This window comes from Galleria mellonella, unplaced genomic scaffold (assembly GCF_026898425.1).
Source record: "Galleria mellonella isolate WM207_F2 unplaced genomic scaffold, CSIRO_AGI_GalMel_v1 utg117, whole genome shotgun sequence".
NCBI classification, from domain to species: Eukaryota; Metazoa; Arthropoda; class Insecta; order Lepidoptera; family Pyralidae; genus Galleria; species Galleria mellonella.
This window is the reverse complement of record NW_026441980.1, coordinates 3,340,717-3,362,329: the sequence shown is the minus strand read 5'-3', so window position 1 is coordinate 3,362,329 and position 21,613 is coordinate 3,340,717. Positions and strand designations below refer to the sequence as shown.

At 32.9% G+C, this 21,613-nt stretch overlaps 1 protein-coding gene across 1 annotated transcript in view; it reads right to left on the bottom strand.

Annotated features, from left to right (window-relative positions):
* LOC113514039 (uncharacterized) overlaps positions 1–21,613 on the bottom strand; it is a 399,604-nt gene that overhangs the window by 321,035 nt on the left and 56,956 nt on the right. Inside the window, exon 2 of the mRNA XM_052895371.1 lies at positions 9,041–9,250. Coding sequence (XP_052751331.1) covers positions 9,041–9,098 — 58 coding nt within the window. The 5' untranslated portion in view covers positions 9,099–9,250. The remainder of the gene's footprint in view (positions 1–9,040; positions 9,251–21,613) is intronic.

Genomic DNA, 21,613 nt, shown 5'->3' with positions numbered 1-21,613 from the left:
ACGGCCCTGAGACACCTGCATCCACTGACTCCCTGCAATGCATTTCAGGTCGTCACTCCATCTAGTGGGGGGTCGTCCTACACTGCGTTTATCCGTACGCGGTCGCCACTCAAGAACATTTCGTTGGTCTTCCTACTTCTGAAATCTGCGCGTACGAAGTAGTGAAAAAAAAAACGATTGCTGTTTTAATATAAAATAGTTTTCATCTTAAGCCTCACACGTAAAATCACAATATAACATCCGCTGGGGGGAAAATGGATTGTTAGTAATGGAGACTGAGAATCCTATTGCTAGCAATACACCCAACCAGGTCGACCACCTCGCGGTTCTCCCTGGAAACTATCGTGGTTAATTCCTGATTAATTTATCATGATAGGCTAACTGGCCTATTTTCATTCTCATCTATCACCCTTCACTGGTGCTCCGCCAGCATATCCCGTTAGCGCAGGTGGGGCTACCATACAATTTACACCCATCAAAAAAAAAAAACATCCACTTTCTTATATTCCGAAATGCACTGAGACTCCTATATTTAACATGTCTTCTTTTCATTTAAGAGTTTCCTCTTGTCGGTGCAACTAATTCATGCATCTTCTTCCAGGCAGCTCTATCCCAGGCCATATCCTTGACATCCCCATACGACATAACACCTAGTGTTGAGGGGAAAGGGATTGTTGGTAATGGGGTCTAATAGCCCCATTACTAGCAATATACTCTTTCTTTTGACCTCCACGCGGTTCCCCCTGAAAACCATCATGTTTAATTCTTGTCTAATTCATCATGGTGGGCCAACTAACCTGCATTCATTCTCACCTATTATCTTCCACTGGTGCCTCGTCGGTGTATACTGACAGCGCGGGCGGGGTTACCAATCCATTTTCACCCATTAAAAAAAAAACACCTAGTGTTTCTTTTATCTGTCCCATATAGATTTATATGGGACAGATAAAATATATAAATAGACAGAAATATATTTGTATCGGGTCGATAATTCTGATTAAAGCGAGTATGCGATCCATAAATCTACGTGCCATTTAGAAGCGACAGTTCAACTATATTAACGGAATTACCATATTTATCGTTATTGGCTACATTTGTTGCCATACGAGCATTATCTGGGTCCACACCGTCGCATTCCATTAGCTATATAGGTCAAGAAGTATCTATTTATATGCGCACTAACTTTTACCCTTGACTTCGTCCGCTTAATTGGAATATATTGACTCGTGGATGTCGTAAAAGGCGAGTCAGGGAACTTAGTGACACAGGGATGGATAGCAATGTCCCTCTAAAAACATCTCTAAAAGCCTAAACGCGGTTGCCAATCCGCATGCCAAACTTGGCAACTAGTGGCTAAACTCCCCTTATGGGTAAGGCTTATATTCAGCAGTGGAGAGTTAACGGCTGAAATTATTACGATAATGTATACTAAATTACATAGTGATTATATTTTCTTTCCCTTGATTCACCTCTATTTTTTTTTTAATATAATAATTTTTTTTATTAAAAATATAGGTACAGAGTTGCAGTAATTATTATGATTTCCAAGTACTTATTATTTATTTTTTAAATTTTATTGACATATCTTAAAATCACTAAACTAAATTTCTAATGTAGTTAGTATATTCATTTAACATTTAAAATATAAGTAGGTAGTTATTATATTTATGTGTTTATGAAATATTAAATAAAATGAAAGAAACTTTATTATAGATAAGGTCACCTTTGTTCACAATATTTATAAATTTATTTATTCTTAATTTTTTTTTGTAATGCAGTCAACATTATAGGAAAATGTCTGGAACAAAAAGTATTATTAAATGTATTATCTATATAATTTATAAGTGCAATAAAGAATATATATAGATAAAATAAATACCATAATAAAGTAAATAAAACTAATAGACTAATATCGTTGACATAGTGAGCTTACAGCACTTTTGCTTGCCTACGTTCAATAGTACACAGTTGAATACAAAAATATGTTACTTTTAAAATCTCAATCCAGAATACACCCAGAATGCATTCAAAATATTTTCACACTATTCACGGCGACAAAATAAACCGATTTATTCACATTCTAGTATCCTCGATGCATCACAAAGGCGTTGCAGGTAAAATATATCAATCTGTCTGAGCTTTGGATAAATATATAGCCGCTCTAGTTATCTTTACACTACTGAATATAAAGTCCAAAACAGGTCCGATATTTCACTAAGAGAATTCAACAAACTGAGACGCTATTTTATAGACAAGGTTCGGAATAAGCGATAGATACTTACAAAGAAAATAGATTTTTTTTGTAAACTATTATTATTAACTATAATATATTTTTTGTATACAGGACGACATGTTTTGTAGATACAGGATCGATTTTGAATGAATGAATGAATGAGTATACTTTATTTGCATTATACAATATAGGAAATAAGCAAGACAATTTACAAACACAACAATACAATTGTATAAGTACAGTAAGGCGGTCTTATTGCCGAGAGCGTTATTGCTTTATAACAAGCAATTTTTTTTTAGTAAACGAGAGCAGCATCAAAATTTACAAAATTAATTTTGACCATTACAATCTTTTGATACGCATAGAAAAACTCAAGCTTAAATCGTCAAAATTAATACGCAGACAACACGGAAGTAAACTCTGCCTATTTCTAAAAAATTAATATCATAAAAATTTGTATGGGTATACTTAAATATAAATAAAATTATTCAATAAAAACAATGCATTTTCATTACAAATCATTATGCACTGTTTATCTTGTTCTTTCAAATATATTTGTAAGATTTTACTTTTTTATTGTTTTTATTTTTTTATTTAACCTTATAAATTTCTTCCATATACTCATTCCATATATTCCATACGCACATGCTGATAACCCGATTTAAGCACATATAAATAAGAATAACTGACTTGTTTTTGATGAATCATTTGTATCATTATCATATTGTCATCTACATAATTAAAAAAAAAAAAAACTAATGAAAATCCTTTTGAAAGTTACCGAATATTTGGATCATTGAAAAATTATTATCACTTGCTTCGTGCCTTGGGAGGCACGTTATACTATTTTCCGGTAACTCACGTCCTTCATATATAATGAAGCGGCCTAGAAACTTGTCACTAGAGGACGCCACTCTCGCACGAGTAGTAATTTCAAATATTATACAGTAGAATAAAACAGAGTAATCTTTATTGACTTTGTTTGATTGAAACATGAAACGGTAAGTGTATTGGTCTACATTAATATTTAAAACATTTTAAGAAACCGTGAAGCATCTCTCTCGTATTTTAACATTAATATATAGATTTATTATCTGGTATATACGTGGCGGTTTATCCTTATAAAATGATTATTAAAAGGCCGGATTAGCTGAGCATTGAATTTCTTGGAACAGGAATAGAATCGATCTCTCTTGAGTATTAAAACTTTCTTGTCTGCTTGTTATAATAATTATAAAATTAATTAACAATAATTTTTTTTTTTATGCAACTTAGAATGGCAAACAAGCTGACGGCCCACCTGATGGAAAGTGGTAACCATCGCCTATAGACATGAGCAGTACTATGGACATAACAGAGTATACTGTTTCGCCCATGATAAATTATTAGAGATATATTATATGTAGGAACAGGTATGAAAAAGCTTTAGATTACTCAGCGGGCTATGGAGAGCGCTATGCTCCGAGTCTCTTTGCGTGATAGAAACCGAAACGAAGATGTCCGCAAAAGAACCAACGTAATCGCCACAGCCCGAAGGATAAACAAGCTGAAGTGGCATTGGGCTGGTCATATAGTTCGAAGAACCGATAACCGATGGGGAAGAAAAGTTCTTGTGTGGCGACCCCGTATGGGCAAACGCAGTGTAGGGCGACCCCCCACTAGATGGAGTGACAACCTGAAAGTGGATATTTCAAGTTTCAATATGCTATAATATGAGTACATTTGAATTTTTTATTATTTTATCAGCTGTTAACGGTCCACTGCTGAACATAAGTCATCCCCATAAGGAGAGTTTTGGCAGTAGTTGTTAGACTTTGGACACCGTGTGGTCCCGGCATAGAATGGACCACCCCTTCTTTTCCAATGTGTATCATAAGAGGCGACTAAAGGAATTCAGCGGTCGAGAGATGAGCAGTAGGGTCCCTTTTTTTTTATACAACTTAGAATGGCAAACAACCTAACGGCCCACCTGATGAAAAGTTATAACCGTCGCCTATAGACATGAGCAGTACCATGGACATAACAGAGTATACTGTTTCGCCTATGATACCCCCCATGCGTTGCCATTCCTGAGGACTCAGGTGTTATTCCTCTGTACCCTGTAAATTCACGCCATATCCCACCCTTCAAACCGAAACACAGCCATACAAACACAACTGCTTCACGGCAGAAACACGAATGGGACAGAGGTACCCAAGCAATTGACTTTTGTACAAAGTTTCCCTCTGGTGATCTTAAAACAATTTAAAAAAATAATCAGAAATGTTTAAAATTGCTAAATTACTCTTAAAAACTTACACAGAATTTCGACATTGTTACTCTGTTAGTAACAGAATAATATCTTTATTTCTTCAACTGTAGCGATAACTACAAACGATACTGTTTTGTTCTATTATAATGATAAATTAATCTCTTTCTTGGAAACAAATATCAATATAATAAAAACTATAATACTACAACTGTATCTAGGTACAGAAATAAAAAGGGAGACTTGTAATTTAATTGTTTTTGCAAGTAACGTCCAGTCCAGATGGGTGACACATGACATTTAATTTTTTGCTACAACTTTACATCAAATTTATTTATCTATTTTTTTAAAATGTACATCAACAGTGTAAATACAGACATTAATTTTAATTGATATACAGGGCTTGCATCTTGTATTTACACTAATTACAGATGTGCACAACATTTTCTTAAGTCATCGATTACATATTAACAAAATTGACACCAACAAAACAATAAAAAAAACATACAAGTAACAAACATAAAAACATTTAAAATATACAATTATTAAAATTATTAGAACAGTGCGCACAGAATCAAAAATTATTGGTTGTGGTAAAATGATAGTAGTATTACGAGAGAACTTTTAGAATTTTACTCTTGAATGACTTGGGATGGTCGTGAAATATATCAAATTATTATATTAGTTTTAAAAAGGTCGCAAAACAAATTTAAAAGTGTCTATTTGACACTTTACTAATAATTTTAAGTCTCAGTCAATCTCTCGCGGGGTACTCGACCCTTACATTGTTATCATTATTATCTAGAGCCACCCTACACACATTAGTAAACTAAAAACACGCGATAATTCCTTTAAAAGCAATATGAATACAGTGTGTGCGGTGTGTTTTTTTTTATACAACTTAGAATGGCAAAGAAGCTGACGGTTCACCTGATGGAAAGTGGTAACCGTCGCCTATAGACATGTGCAGTACCATGGACATAACAGAGTATACTGTTTCGCCTATGATACCCCCCATGCGTTGCCATTCCTGAGGACTCAAGTGTTATTCCTCTGTATCCAGTAATTTCACGCCATATCCCACCTTTCAAACCGAAACACAGCTACAGCTAGTCGTTTGCTTGGGCCATTCGTATTTCAACCGTGAAGCAGTTGTGTTTGCACGACTATGTTTCGGTTTGAAGGGTGGGATATGGCGTGAATTCACAGGGTACAAAATAATAACACCTGAGTCCTCAGAAATGGCAACGCATGGGGGGTATCATGGGCGAAACAGTACCTATATACTCTGTTATGTCCATCGTACTGCTCATGACTATAGGCGACGGTCACCACTTTCCATCAGGTGGGCCGTCAGCTTCTTTGCCATTCTAAGTTGTATAAAAAATAAAAATAAACAAAAACTTCGGATATAAAAAAGGAAAATTGACAAATAATTAAATATTATTTGTCGGAGCGCCATCTTAAGATCAAGCAATATTTGACAATAAATCGCAAACCACGCATAATTTGAACAAGCAAGACACCCCGGTCGTAAATTGCACGCAGTAGAAGCGTTAAGCACGTACATCAGTCAAGTGGATATCGAGAGGAGCTTTCCTTATGATATGGCACTCCGGTGACGCGATCTCATAGATTTTCCATTTTGTCATTCGACAATAAATCATTCAACTATCTATATAAATAAAGATCAAATATGGTGTCTGTCGGTAAGCATGTTATTTGATAACGACTAGACCAATATAGTAAAAAATATTCATACAACTTTGACGTTAAGTAAAAATTTTATGAACGAAATACAATTATTACTAAGCTAGTTTTCGCCCGCGACTTCATCCGCTTGACCAGGATATGTAATATATGTTCATTGATAGAGATAAAAAGTTGTCTATGTTATGTCCATGGTACTGCTCATGTTTATAGGCGACGGTTACCACTTTCCATCAGGTGGGCCGTCAGCTTGTTTGCCATTCTAAGTTGCATAATAACAGTCCTTTTTAATCCCACATAGTACGTGTGAACCAAATTTCATAACAATTCGTCGAGTCGTTAAGGCTCCAAGATTCACAATACATTTACAATATTAGAAAAGATTCATGCAACTCGTTCTAAAATGTTTTTATTTTTAATCTGTTATAAAAGTTCTATTTTCGAGTCAATAGAAAAAAAAATCAAAAAACAATTCTTTTAGTTTTCATAAAAAAAATACACTTTTTAATAGTCAATTTATTGCTATTATTATCAGTTAAAAGGTTAGGCGTATATTGTGTTTAAATTAAATTGATTTTTTTATTTTATTTGCTTGATTAAAGTACAGTTTACAGATCAAAATGAATAGCCCACATCTTAATCTGCTACAATGTAAGTATGCAAACATTAAAACTTATTACACAGATAGTGAAATAAAAAGAATTAACATTCTCGAAATCAATTTTATTACCAATGATTGCATAATTTTTTTTTAACTATTTTACTAACATAAAGATAAAAGATTACTTTTTATTCCACTGCTGAACATAAGCCTTCCCCTTAGGGGGTTTTGCCAGTAGTTGCCACGCTTGGTAGGTGGATTAGCAACCGCAGTTAGACTTTGGAGATGTTTTAAGAGGGATGCTTCTGCCACCCCTATCCCTCCCTTATTATATATGCGAGTTATATAGTTACTTATATAAAGTTGGATGTAATTTACAAATTACTTTTGACCATTTTTATCTTTCAAAAATATAAAACCCATTACTCAGTGAACGAAGAAGTAACAAACTAAATAGTCCACTTACCTAACATTAAACTTAATTGCATTATAGTGACTTATAGAGCTTGGATATCCTCCAGTGCTGAAAAGTTAATCAGCTAAAAGCCTTTTTACTTGCAGGATTAAGAACTGAGTTAATTTATAGCGAATTGAAGAGTTTTTTTTTTTTTTTATTATTTTGCATCCTAATTAGCCTCGTAAAGAGGTGGGCTTCAAAAATGTTTTATTCCTCAGCTCATTATACCGCTGACCTGTGTAGAGCTTTTAATATTTTACTCCTTACATAATTATGGGGGAAATCTCCTTGTATTTTTAGTTCTATAATCAGTTTCCTTAGCGCAAGATTTAACAAGTGCATAATTACTTCAGAACTAGCCGTTTTCACAAACTTCGCCTGCGCAGACCTTTTTAACTTCCTTTGCCATCGCAATTTCGAATAATCTATTCTCAGTGCATTTAACGTAAGGAACCTGTTTCAGTATTTATAGTTTTAAGTGAATCTTTTTTTTTTACAACACAGGGGCAAATGAGCATCGGCTCACCTGATTGTAAGTGACTATGACCGCTCATGATCACCCACAACTCCAACGGTATTGTAGGTGTGCTGCCGACCTTTTTAAAAGGAATATGCTCTTTTCTTAAAGGTTATATTATCGTATCGGTTCGGAAATAATCTGTCAATGGGTTTGTTTTTATTAAATACATGTTAGGATGCATGGTTAATTTTTTTTTTATACTACATAGAATGTCAAACAAGCTGACCTGATAAAAAATGGTAACCGTCGCCTATAGACATGAGCAGTACCATGGACATAACAGAGTATAATGTTTCGCCCATGATACCCTCCATGCGTTGCCATTCCTAAGGACTCAGGTGTTATTCCTCTGTACCCAATAAATTCACACCATGTCCCACTCTTCAAACCGAAACACAGCCATGCAAACACAACTGCTTCACGGTAGAAATACGAATGGGACAGAGGTACTCAAGCAATCGACTTTTGTAGAAAGTCTATATGGTCGGTTTAAAGGTAAACCGCTATTACATTCTACAAATATTAATAATCGCTTGCTATATCAAAGGCATCACTCGTGATTTACTATCCTTTAATATACAGATCACTTATTCATAATTTAAAAAATTACAAGTTAGTTTCAATTAATTATGTCATTCCCATTCCAAATTTGTCATATTTTATTCTAATTTCGAGAAGTTATAAAGATCTTGAGTCACAGTGCCCAAATCGCTACCATATTTTACTTTAAATAGATACAATTCTCAGTAATGTCAGATAAGACCCAAAAGTTATATATTCGAATCTAATCAAGACAAAAACCCACAGTCGACTAATGCCTCAAGTTATTTCTCTCTCTCTCTCTTTATCTAATATATAAAATTCTCGTGTCACGGTATTTGTTACCAAACTGCTCCGAAACGGCTTTACCGATTTTTATGAAATTTTGTGTGCATATTGGGTAGGTCTGAGAATCGGCCAACATCTATTTTTCATACCCCTCAATGTTAAGAGTGACCCTCCCCAAAAAAATTTTTTTTTGACAAATTTTTACATTTGTATTTTATTATGATTGAACATTGAAAAATACATACAAATTCAAATTTTCACGTTTTTATGATCAACTCCTGTTTTTTAATCGCGATTTTTACAAGGTAAGGTTTATAGGTTGCAAGATGGCAATCCAATATAATAATTGTAGTAGGATAAATTTTCATGTATAGTCACGGAAATAATGTATATGGTAAAACAACGTTTGCCGAGTGAGCTAGTATATAGTATAAAATACTCACCAGAAATCCAGCCCAGAAGGACGAAGCCGAGCACCTTTACAAAATTAAAACCTCCCATTGTCTATCTCTTTCTATCTTCAGCTCAAACTACACGTCCACCATAATGCCGTCACTTTCACCAGTCAAATCAAAAACTTTTTTCACAGAATAATAAAATGTGTTACTCCCACCACAGTCTATTCGTAGAATACATTATCATCTTCTTTACACCTGAAACAAAGAAAATACATTATAATTAATATCATACATTATTTAGAGATACAGGTGGCTCGGAACTTCTCGGCAGTCTATGAAGGAGGCCTATGTTCAGCAGTGGACAGATAACGGCAGCGGTGCACTAATATGATGACGATGATGACTTAGAGATTTATATTTAGAAACAGATTTCCATCTCGTCTTAAAGGTCCAGAAACAAATTAAAAGTAAAATGGAAAGATTGGTTAAAATAGAATAATAACCCCGCTTGCGCTATCAATATAGGATTATGGTTGATGACGAAAGCAGGTTTATTAGCTCATCGCGACAAATGCCACAAAAGTTAAATACGATGGTTTTCAGAGAGAACGCGTGGTGGTAGACCTGATAGGTTATATTGCTAACAATGAGACTGCTAGATCCTATTACTAACGATCCCTTTCCCACACAAAATAAAAGGATGTAGTGAAGAGGGGCACGATAGAGTATCAGATATGTGATAGCTACATCGAGAACAGAGCAAAGCGTTGGAAAAAGGTCAGAAAAGCTTATATTTTTTTATTACTACTAGTTTGCCGCCCTGTTAGGACGGCAAACGGTTCACCTGATGGAAAGCAATTACCCTTATCATGACGCTTACAACACGAGTGGAGTTGCTTATGCATTGTCGACCTTTTAAATGTTTACAAGCACATTTTTTGAAAAGCCTATATTATACTCGTGTTGTAAGAAGAAATTTGAAGAAAGGAGATCATAACCCAGACAGATGTACAAGGTAGAAATGAACGGGATACACGAACAGTGGTAGTGTACCAAGCACCCAAAAATATGAATAGCTCTATGGCGAGAAGCACGATGGCAAAAGAGTAATGAAGACATCAAGACATATATATTTTGTTATTTATTATATTTTTAGATAAGTACCCTATATGGTTGCGTATATATACAGGATAGGTATATACCAAGAAATCAAGAGTCCCATTCTTTTGTTATCATCATTCAGAGATTTATGTTCTAACTTCAGTTTTCTCTGACACCAAAAAGAAAAATAGTGCATGACTAAGTTATTTAGCAACATCATGAAATACAAATTAACCGAAATTGTATGGCATAAAGATTTACAACATGTCTGAGGTCAGCGAATACAACATACCCTCAGGAAGACCTATGGTCTGCTATTCCAAGTTGAATATTTGGCATTCAAACTTTTGAACCACGTGATCAGATTCTAAAAATTCTTTTAGTAATACAAACATATTGTCCATGAATCGTATATTATATTCCCTCGGAAAAGATTTTCACATATTAATATGAGCAAAGTCACGGGAAACTACTAACAAGCTATAAATAAAATAATACTTATCAAAACCCGTTCCCCGCTTGTATGTAACGAGTTACGATGTACAGAGGCGCGGCAGCATGAATGATGGATGCTTCTATGGGACAAGCTGGAACATGTACAAAAATATACCTTTACTAGTATAAAAATTTATATTATCATACTAAATCCATTATAGGGTAGGCCCTGACAGCCGAGTACTAAATCATCTTTTTCTACATCTCTTGTTTTATCCACATTCATAAATGGGCTCATGCATACACGCAAGTTCTGGAGACTCTGACTCTTTTTCAGTCCTTAGGTTACTGTAGACAAGTCTAGATCTATCACAACTGGCAATGTCTCCAAAAGATATGATAACTGTTACTATTTTAAGGAATATAACACTCGGCTTGACTACATTTCACCGACCGTGTTTGAATTCAACGCAGAGTGTGAGCTTCTTCAGTTACGGTCGTAAATTTATATGAAGATAATGTTTTTGGTATCGACTAAATTCTATTGGGATCAAATCACGACAGCACCTTTGGGGTAAACACAGAAATTTCCATAAATACAGTCAGCATTAACTATAACATTTCATATCCCCCGTAACAAACTCCTTTATAATATACCCGTGTTACATTGCAACAAAACCACGATCTTACCCCTATACGCAACAATTCGACCCAACTTAATGTATGGAGCGAACTCAATCTGCGCACTTGACAAAGAATCCTACAACTCGATCCGACAATGAAACGTCCGATATTGAACCGGGACAATAGCCGATCCAGCATAAAACCGATCATAATGCCCGGGAGAAGTTAATTAAATACGTCCCGGTACTGTGACATTTTTCAATTGATACCGGAAGACTGATGGTTGCGGGTGGGCAGAAGTTCTTTACGGTTACGTATTCGAGGACTTACGAGTATTTCAGGATATCGAATTCTCTTATAAGAATATAGCCAAATTTAAAAATTGAATTTAAATAAAATTTAACTTTTTAAAATAACCTTTATTATTTCGCTGTGTTTGTTATGACTTCTTGATGGAACTTTATTATATCAACTATATTTTAAACAACACTACTGTTACACTACTGACCTTTCATTAACTCGTGATATATCTATTTAGTATGTTTCTCTATACATTTGAAATTTCTCGAAGTACCCACTTATACATAAGTTTATAAATACGCATAAAGAAGAAATTTCGAAACCAGTTGCGTATATAAATAGTAAAAAAATAAAATAAAATAATATTATGAGATATAGTCGAAATTTTATTTAAGTAGAGCCATACAATAGGTCTTATAAATCATCACTTTTTAAGATTCCACTATAGATTCAGAAACTTATTGGTTAAGAATAGAATAGAAAATATTTATTGCCAGAAAAACACATAATTATAACAGACAGTGATATTATGTACATAAGAAGTGTCTCATATTAGGCAAAAGAAACTGGCTCAGCTGATGCTGTGAGTGTCCAAGTCCAATGTGCACAGCTGCACAGCGCTGGTTTTCAGCCAGTCCCTCTCTTATCGAAATAAAACAAAAATACAAAAGGGTAGAACTGCAACTGCATATTACAAGAATGTGCCCTTTATATCAATACAATGTTTAACTCCATACAACCAGAATGTGATATTATAAAAAAAAAAAAGGTTAGGAAGAAACCACAAGAAACTCAATAGAGAAATATCTTCCAATATAATGTGTAATTATTGTTTTGTTATAAACTAACTCGATAGACCATGTCCTCGCAATGTAAAGAGAAAGCATTGATATTTATATTGAAGTTTACTATGACGTCTCAAACTTTGTTAGCATCAGGATCAGGTAATTAAATCTCTGAAGCTCTTTGCACATACAAGCAATTATAGGACCGTATACAACCTTTTCAGTGCTTTGATGTCATATCATGACATAATTTAAATACTTGAAAAACATAACGAACCCAACACATTCTATTTCGCAAAAAGTAGCTTTAATCATGAACACACCCACCCACACGCTCGCACATACGTACTCTCTCACGCATACACACACACACACACACACACACACACACGGGGAGAGAGAGAGAGAGTCAGAGAGAGAGAGAGAGAGAGAGAGAGACCCACAAACAACCAAACAACATTACGATTTTATACATCAGTAAACATTAGATTCAAAATATTTACAACGCAGAATCGACAGAAACATTTAGGCTTAGAAAAATAACAACTTCAATAGTCACGAAATTAAACATGGAATTACAAAAAAAAATATAAGGATAGGTTTAGAATTAGCAACATAATCTGGTAACTTACCTGCAAAAATTCAAAACCTCTTGTTTTAGAAGGCATTTCAAAATTTTGCAATCAAGATATTATTAAATTTGGCTTATTAATTTTACAAGACAATTACATTTGAGATCTGGCCTCAATTAACACATAAGATATTTTCACCCTAATTCACGCACGCAAAATCACGGATTCCTAATAAGTATTACATAAAATAAAAGCTAACCATAGACAACCGTCTACAAATAGCTAGTACTATCTCATTTCCAGTATTAATATGAATAAAACATAGACTAAGAAAACAATGAACACCACACAATAAAATAATAAGCTTGTCTCAAACATTTCAAGCATTGCCAATAAAGAAATTAACTAATATCTTCAACGCAGATATGAAGTGATTCAGCCGATTTTCTTTTGAAATATGACCCCGATAATGTTTTTTATCCGGTGTCATCTCAAACTTTATTGGACAGATTAAAAGCTTTCTGGATAGAATCGTCGAATCTCGCTTGACCGAACACCCTAAGGATAAGTTGACAATGGGATTACCTCCTTGAATTAGCTTTAAGATCGTAGATATACCGATTATGGTTTAAAACGATTTGAGTCGCTGTTTGTGCGTCTTGGTGGAACTTTCTCGAATAATCTGTTGTCAGATATGATCGTTATGAAGACATCGTTTTGAATAATATTGAATATAATCTGATCGCAACTGTAATTCCATGTTAAAATCAATGGCGTTTTGTAGGTAGTCCACTTTGTAATATGACATATCGTATCTTCAAACTTATTTCGGATAATTCAACTTGAAAGAATTAACAAAATTTCATCGATGATCCAAGACTGGTACATTACAATATTCCGCAAGGCTCTATATAGGAAAAAACCTGCAAAAAATAGACTGTTCCTTTTTTAAAATATGTAATTTACAAAGTACAAACGATAGAATATACAAAGAGAGGCGATGTCACGCTACAGTCTTAGGAAATAGATACCTATTTATAGATTTCCATTTCAAATTCTTTCTTCCCATTATATGTAAAGAGTTTCCATTTAGCTCGCCTTCTCTTATCTGAAGCAAAGTTGAATAGCCCGGAGCACTTTGCGGTAAAACATTACTAGCTATTCCGACGACTTTACTCGTCATTAAGAGTTACTTCGATAACGATTATTTCCTGGAATGTCTCAATGCTTTAAAGTACTTATTGAATAGTTTCCACAGATGTAGTACATAAAATGGAAGATTTCAAAGGATACCATTTAATTATTAAAGCGAAGTATTTAAACCAAGTATTATAAATCCTTACTAATAATGATAAATATAATAATATATTCGATTGTAACTTTATACAGCTTTAACGGTTACTCCAAAATCATTACGAAATTTAGCATACACGTTTTTTTGGGATGGAGATTGGCATTAGCACTTTTTATCTTGGCTACTTAACATAATTCTGATGATGTTACAGGTAATTCTAATTGCTAATTCATTAATATTTAATATTTTGTTTCAAGACAAAACCGATTTTAATTATAACAAAAGAACCAGTTATTCTGGTCAGTTAAAATAAACTACCAAATCATTCATTCATTCCTTCATTTCAACCATTACCCGTCCACTGCTGGACATAAGCCTCCCCCATAGACTGCCATAAAGAACGATCCTGAGCCACCTGCATCCACTGACTCCCTGCAATGCATTTCAGATCATCACTCCATCTAGTGGCGGGTCGTCCTAAACTACTAAATCGTTTTTGATAAAATTTCTATGGAGCTAATCTGTAAATATATTCTTCCAGATAAAAAAAAAAACGAAACGGTTTAGAACTGATGGAATTATTAGGTAATAAACACTAAAAAATACGAACAAATTAAGAATATACTTCTTGTTTAAGCCAGTTGAGAAAGGTAGTGTTTGAAATGAAATACGACATAGACAATATTTTTTTTTAAATTATTAGTTGTCTTGTAAATAAAAAATAATAATTTGGGGCTTGGAGTCGGCGCAATTTGTTTTTCTCTTAAGATTAATTCTTAAACAGTCATTATATATACTTTTTAAAACATTTATAAAATAAGGATGGGTAATATCTATAGAGGTCGTCTATTGTTTTCTCATTGTGATTATTTCTTGTAATTATTCATATTTATAATATTATAATAAGTTTACTATTGTAATATTTTGGAGGAAACAATAAAGAGATATCTATCTATATCCATATAGATATCTATATAGCAATATCTATTTATTGTAGTTACAATATCTATACATTATATTGACCCAATAACAGATATATTAGATATTGGTTGTCCAATATGTAATATCGAAAACAAGAACCCGCTCGTAATGTATATACATAGATATCCGACTGATATGAACGATATCGCAATGGGTGACCATCAATATTTTTTTTATACAACTTAGAATGGCAAACAAGCTGACGGCCCACCTGATGGAAAGTGGTAACCATCGCCTATAGACATGAGCAGTACCATGGACATAACAGAGTATACTGTTTCGCCTATGATACCCCCCATGCGTTGCCATTCCTGAGGCCTTAGATGTTATTCCTCTGTACCCTATAAATTCACGCCATATCCCACCCTTCAAACTGTAACAGAGCCATGCAAAAACAACTGCTTTACGAATGAAACACGAATGGGACAGGAGTACTCAAGCAAACGACTTTTGTACAAAGTCTCCCTTTTGGTAAAACACTTAATATGTAGATACCAAATATTACCTATCTCTACTAAAAACTCAGTATTTCCCTACATAAACTCAGCTAAGTAGCCAACTAAAGTTTATTATTTAAATATAAATACAAAAACAATAGCCAACGAGCACGTACCGAGCGAATGCCTCAAGTTAAAATCTAGACTTTCCTATTAACAACGAAATGTGAACAGAGAAATTATTATGAAACAGGAACACTAAAACAAAACAATGGACAGGCGAAATGCAGGTATCTCGGCGGTCCCCAGACGGGCACGGACAATCGGACGGCGTTATCTCTGTGAATTCGGTCGAAATTTCGCCGAATTTCAACAATAGTCGCGGAGCTGTACAACAAATGTGTTACATTACACAAACATAATAAATTTATTATGCAATTTAAGCCTATAAATGGAAATTTTAGGAATGAATGAATGAAAACCCTTTATTGTTCTCTACAGAGAATGATACCGATTATAAAAATTAACAATATGTACTCAAATAAATAAATTATTAATTACATAAACTTAATTACATAAAAGTAAAATAAAGAGGCAACAATGGCCGTATCGCTAAATACCGATCTCTTCCAGGCAATCTTAGGATGGAGAGAATTAATTAAAATTATTTCTGGTCAAGGCATAATAAAAAATAATAAGACAAAAAAAGGGGGATGAAAAGGGCTAAATTTGAACGCAGTATAAATAATACATACATATATAATAATATACATGTATAATTTTATATCTTTATATAAGTATATATACTAATATACTGTATTAAGTACTATGACGGAGATAATTTTTTAAATAGTATTTTTTTATTTGAAATCTTATTAGATTGATATTTGTCTAATTATTTGTTTATTTAAATAACTTTACTATCCAAGTAATAATATGGTAAAAAAGGGAGCAGAATGCTAATAACATTCTCTACCAGTCACTAATTACAGTGGTGTTAATCTGACAGAATTTAAATGATAGTATTACCGTTTTAGTGAATTCATCAACTAAGCTCTATCTAACGAGCCATTTTCTTAAACAAATACATTTTTGTTTTCTGAAATCAATTATTTTGTCAGTTTACACTAGTTTATATATTTATATCATAAAGTAAGTCTAAATACATGTTAAATTTCAGTCAGACAGATCATTTGCATGCCTATGTTTTTTGAGATATAACAAACAAATACCATAACTAAGTTTAGGGTATTGACCCTAAGGGTTGATATTTTAAGACTGTTTTCTATACATTATACAAATAAAATTCAGAACTTTTTATTACACCTGTATAAAGACATAATAGTTTTATGTCTTCATAGAGGTGTAATTAAGGGTACAGGAAAAATGTTATACCCTGTTTATTGGCAAATAAGCAAAAACTGGATAATATTAAAATTACAATAAATGATACACTTTCTTACGAATTTCTTTCGAATGTTTGAGAATCTCCTTAGTATTTAGATTTTTAATAAGGTCTTCATGACTAAAACGTATACGAATAAAACGAGTTTTCCTATTTTTAAACTTATTTATGAACCCATCTACAAAAACGTTGCCAGCTCCCGGACTACAAATGTACCGTTCCAGCATGCATTTTATGTAATTTCGCGTACACCTGTGAGACCTGCTGGCTATGCAATTGCCACTGACACTATCGTACAACTCCATGTAATTCGTGATACCTTTGTTCCATTCAAAAATATTACCTTATCAGAAGGTTCTGCCACTTTTGAAATTGCCATTCCAGGACTTTATATTTTTGGGTGGTTTAATAAATTGACAAAACACGAAATGATAACATCACTATAGAATGTGCTACATTTTGCGAGAATTGATGGATATTTGTTGCTTTTTTACGCAAAAACCACTGAAACGATTTGAATTATACATAAATGGTATACAAGGATACCTTATATCCAAACTTAGAATACAGTACACTTTATATTCTGATTCACATGGGCAAAGTCGTGGAATATAGCTTATGTTAAATAAATTACAATTTCAATAGATTAATTTTATTAATGGAGTATCTTTTTTTGGTATGAATGTATTTCATTGTAAGAGGATGATCCACATTTTTAAGATAATTTCAACTATGAAAATTAAGACCATAAGGGTAAAGGAAAAAAGAAAGTAACGTCATATTTCATAGAAACTTTTGGATACGATAGTAATTGGTAGCTGAAATAGGAGATAGAGATCGTAGCAACCGGATATAAAAGATGAAGGGTATGGATAAGGAAAAAACTCAAAATAGGAAAATAAAAGGTACTTCATCACCTCTAAATAATGACGATTTTGATATAAGTATTATGAGGAAAAAGAAAAGTGTATATAATGTGGACTATTAGGGAAGTTTCGCTGTAGAAAGTTTCGATTGAAGGTTTAGGTTAAGTTATTAGAGCAAATAAAAAGGCTTAAAGTTTTGTTAAGTATGAAATTGCACGAGTCAAACTACTGAGGTCAAAAGAAAAATATGTTAGAACACTTGAAGCGACACGACTAACTTATGAACATTATAATAGAAGGTAAGACAGAAGGAAGGAGGGGAAGGGGATACCAAGACATAGTTACATCAGGTAGATCAAGGAAAAAGTTGGTGTTGTTACACGAGATAAAGAGACTCGTTGAGAATCGTAGTGAGTAGCAAGAGCTCCACCGACAAGGGCGCAGGTCTTAAATAGAAAATAAGTATAAAATACTTTTAAATATAACAATCTTATATAATAGGAACAAGATTTTTATGCAATTTACAATGGCAAACAGGCTATCGACCCACCTGATGGAAAGTGGTAACCGTCGCCTATAGACATGAATAGTACCATAGACATAACAGAGTATACTATTTCGCCCATGATACCCTCTCATGCGTTGCCATTCCTGAGGACTAAGATATTATACCTCTATAGCCTGTAAATTCACTGCAATATCCCACCCTTCATACTGAAACACAGCCATGCAAACACAACTGCTTCACGTTAGAAACACGAATGGGTACCCGATTCGTGACCCAAACGACTTTTGTACAATCTCCTGTCTTTAATTATCAAAGTACAAGTACTTTAAACAATATTATATAGTGGCCATTTAATTATGTTTAATAAATAACTCATGGCTCTAATCCTAGCTGAGAGTGATAAGTGAAAACATTTTGTCCAAATATGTGCAATGGAGAAAATGCACTCGACTTGCCTATATTTCGCCAAGAACGTCGGAATTCAATGTATGAAAAGCACGCTCACTGATACAGTAGTTTGTACTAACATATCTCAGGTGAATTATTACCATTCAGATATCAATATTTAGAATAATCTCACGTAAACCTTTGGAATGGTCTTTTTAGACTTTTTCAATTTCCTTTCCAAATGGATGTACTGAATCCAAGATTTAATCTAATAATCAGTAAGTTAAAAATCGAGTCTAGATAACCTCGATTAGATAGTTTTTTTTTTTTTTTTTATATATATATATATATATACCACATAAATTAAATAGACTGTGACGCAAAGCGCTGATCATCACCTGAAGAAGAATTCCGGATAAAGTCGAAACAATTGTCGAAAATGACAAAAATACAACAAGTTCATTAATCTCTCTTATTTATATAAACATTGAAAAAAAATGAACATTAGCTTTAAAAATAATATAGTTATAATAAAATAGAATAGCTACCTCAAATTTGTAGGGAGGAAATAGGTAACTCGGAATCCTATCATGATAGTCTACAAGGAAGGTTTACATGTAGCAATGGAGAAAAAAATAATAAAATTTTACCCTTAAATCCTTGAATTACATCTAAAAAAAAAGCATTTCTTGAGTTGTTATGTCAACAAGTTGCTGTGACTAACAGTTCGAAGAAAAAAATTACTCTCTGCGATTGTTTGCATCTATCCCTGACCTTAATGGAGGCCTCAATAGAAGTCGTGTGGTCATTGTATAAAACTCACAGCATATAATATTGTTGAGTTTTAATATTATTTATCGAATTATATACGAACATTAATCTATGACAGATGGAACTTCAGTTTCAAAATAAAACTCTATATTAAATTTATTTGTTTTATTTTCAATACAGTTGCGAATTGCTGATCATTGTTTCAATTTAGAACCTATACCGTTCATTAATCTCTGTCCACGCATGCTAATTTCATTCCTAACTACTAGAGCATTATAAATCCTAATATTAAACTAGAATAATCCGATACACGAATATTATAGATAATAAGCGTCTTTATAATTTACCGCGATATGATATGATATCGCAAGATTATATTATCACGATATAGTAAAAAATTAACTATGCTATTGTATGTAGATGTTAAATAATAATTATTGTGAGTTATATTATGTTAATAGTAAGACAACCCTGAAGTTAATACGTGAGTAAATAGTAAGATATAAATAATAAGAATGCTTTGTGCAGATAATTTTATTTTTTTACAACGATATCGTGGACGTGCCTTATTTTTCTATTATATCGTGACGATAAAGTCGTTATAGAAGTAGATAGTATCGTTACTAATATAATAAAAGCGAATACATTTGTTTGTAATTTCTATAGTTAAACATAGAACATTGTTAAAACAGCAAATTCACTTAAAAAGAGATCCCGACCGACTTTTAATGACAGACATACCAAGGTCAGACAAATATAATAAAAACTGCCTATTATGTGTGTTTGCAAATATAATAAAATTTGTTTAAAGAAATAAATTGAAGAAAATTAATTTAAATATTTTAATATCAATTCATTTGGAAAGAGTTTATATAATTGGCTAAAAGAACACAATTTTTATGATATAAAAGATTTCCTTGGCAAAAATATTTGACATATTATAATTAAGCTTGAAAATAATTGAATATGTATGCTATATGACTTCAACAAGATATATACACTCTTAAACATGATTAAAACATAATTGTGTACTATATTTAACGCAAATAAAGATTTATTATTATTATTATCTCGGCGATTTGATGACTGAACGAATCGTCAAGAAATTTGAAATTCATTTACTATTCGAAACGAAAAAAGGGATAGCCTATTTATCATCTCGGTCAGTCAACTCATACCAACAAACCCGGACAAAGTCGCGGGTAAAGATTAATCCTTGTTATAAATTAATGTGAAACTAAAATTTTGTACATGGGATAGAAAAGAACATACACAATAACATATACTAGTCACGTTGACAATATCGTGAGTAAAACTAATAATATTATAATTCACGAATTCTCATTATTATTTGTTTTTTTATACAACTTAGAATGGCAAACAAGCTGACGACCCACTTAATGGAAAGTGGTAACCGTCGCCTATAGACATGAACAGTACCATGGACATAACAGAGTATACTATTTCGCCCATGATACCCCCCATGCGTTGCCATTCCTGAGGACTCAGGTGTTATTCCTCTGTACCCAGTAAATTCATGCCATATACCACCCTTCAAACCGAAACACAGCCATGCAAACACAACTACTTCACGGTTGAAACACGAATGGGACAGAGGTACCCAAGCAATCGACTTTTGTACAAAGTCTCCCTCTGGTAATATTGTTTATTTATTTATTCTTTATTGCACAATAAAACTTTTATGTACAAGTGGCGAGCTTAATGTCATATGGCATTCTCTACCAGCTAACCTTTAAGTAAAAACACAAAGCTTATGAAGGGTAGTGAAGGTGAAAAATATGTAACAAAATTATTGGAACATGCTGAAATAATTGCAACTTACTTTTAATATATATGGATATACTAATAATATATATATATATATATATATATATATATATATATATATATATATATATATATATATATATATATATATATATATATATATAAAAGAACGCTAAACATTACAAAATATAGTAACTATTAAGTAACTTGTCATTAGAACTGGTTTTGTTGACTCAAAAAATAATTTAAAAGTCTTCACGTTGATAAATTAGGAAATTTCCAACATCACTATTAAATATAAGCAAAACATATATCAGAGTATAAATTATTATAAACTAGAGACCACTTAAAACAGCGTGAGCCA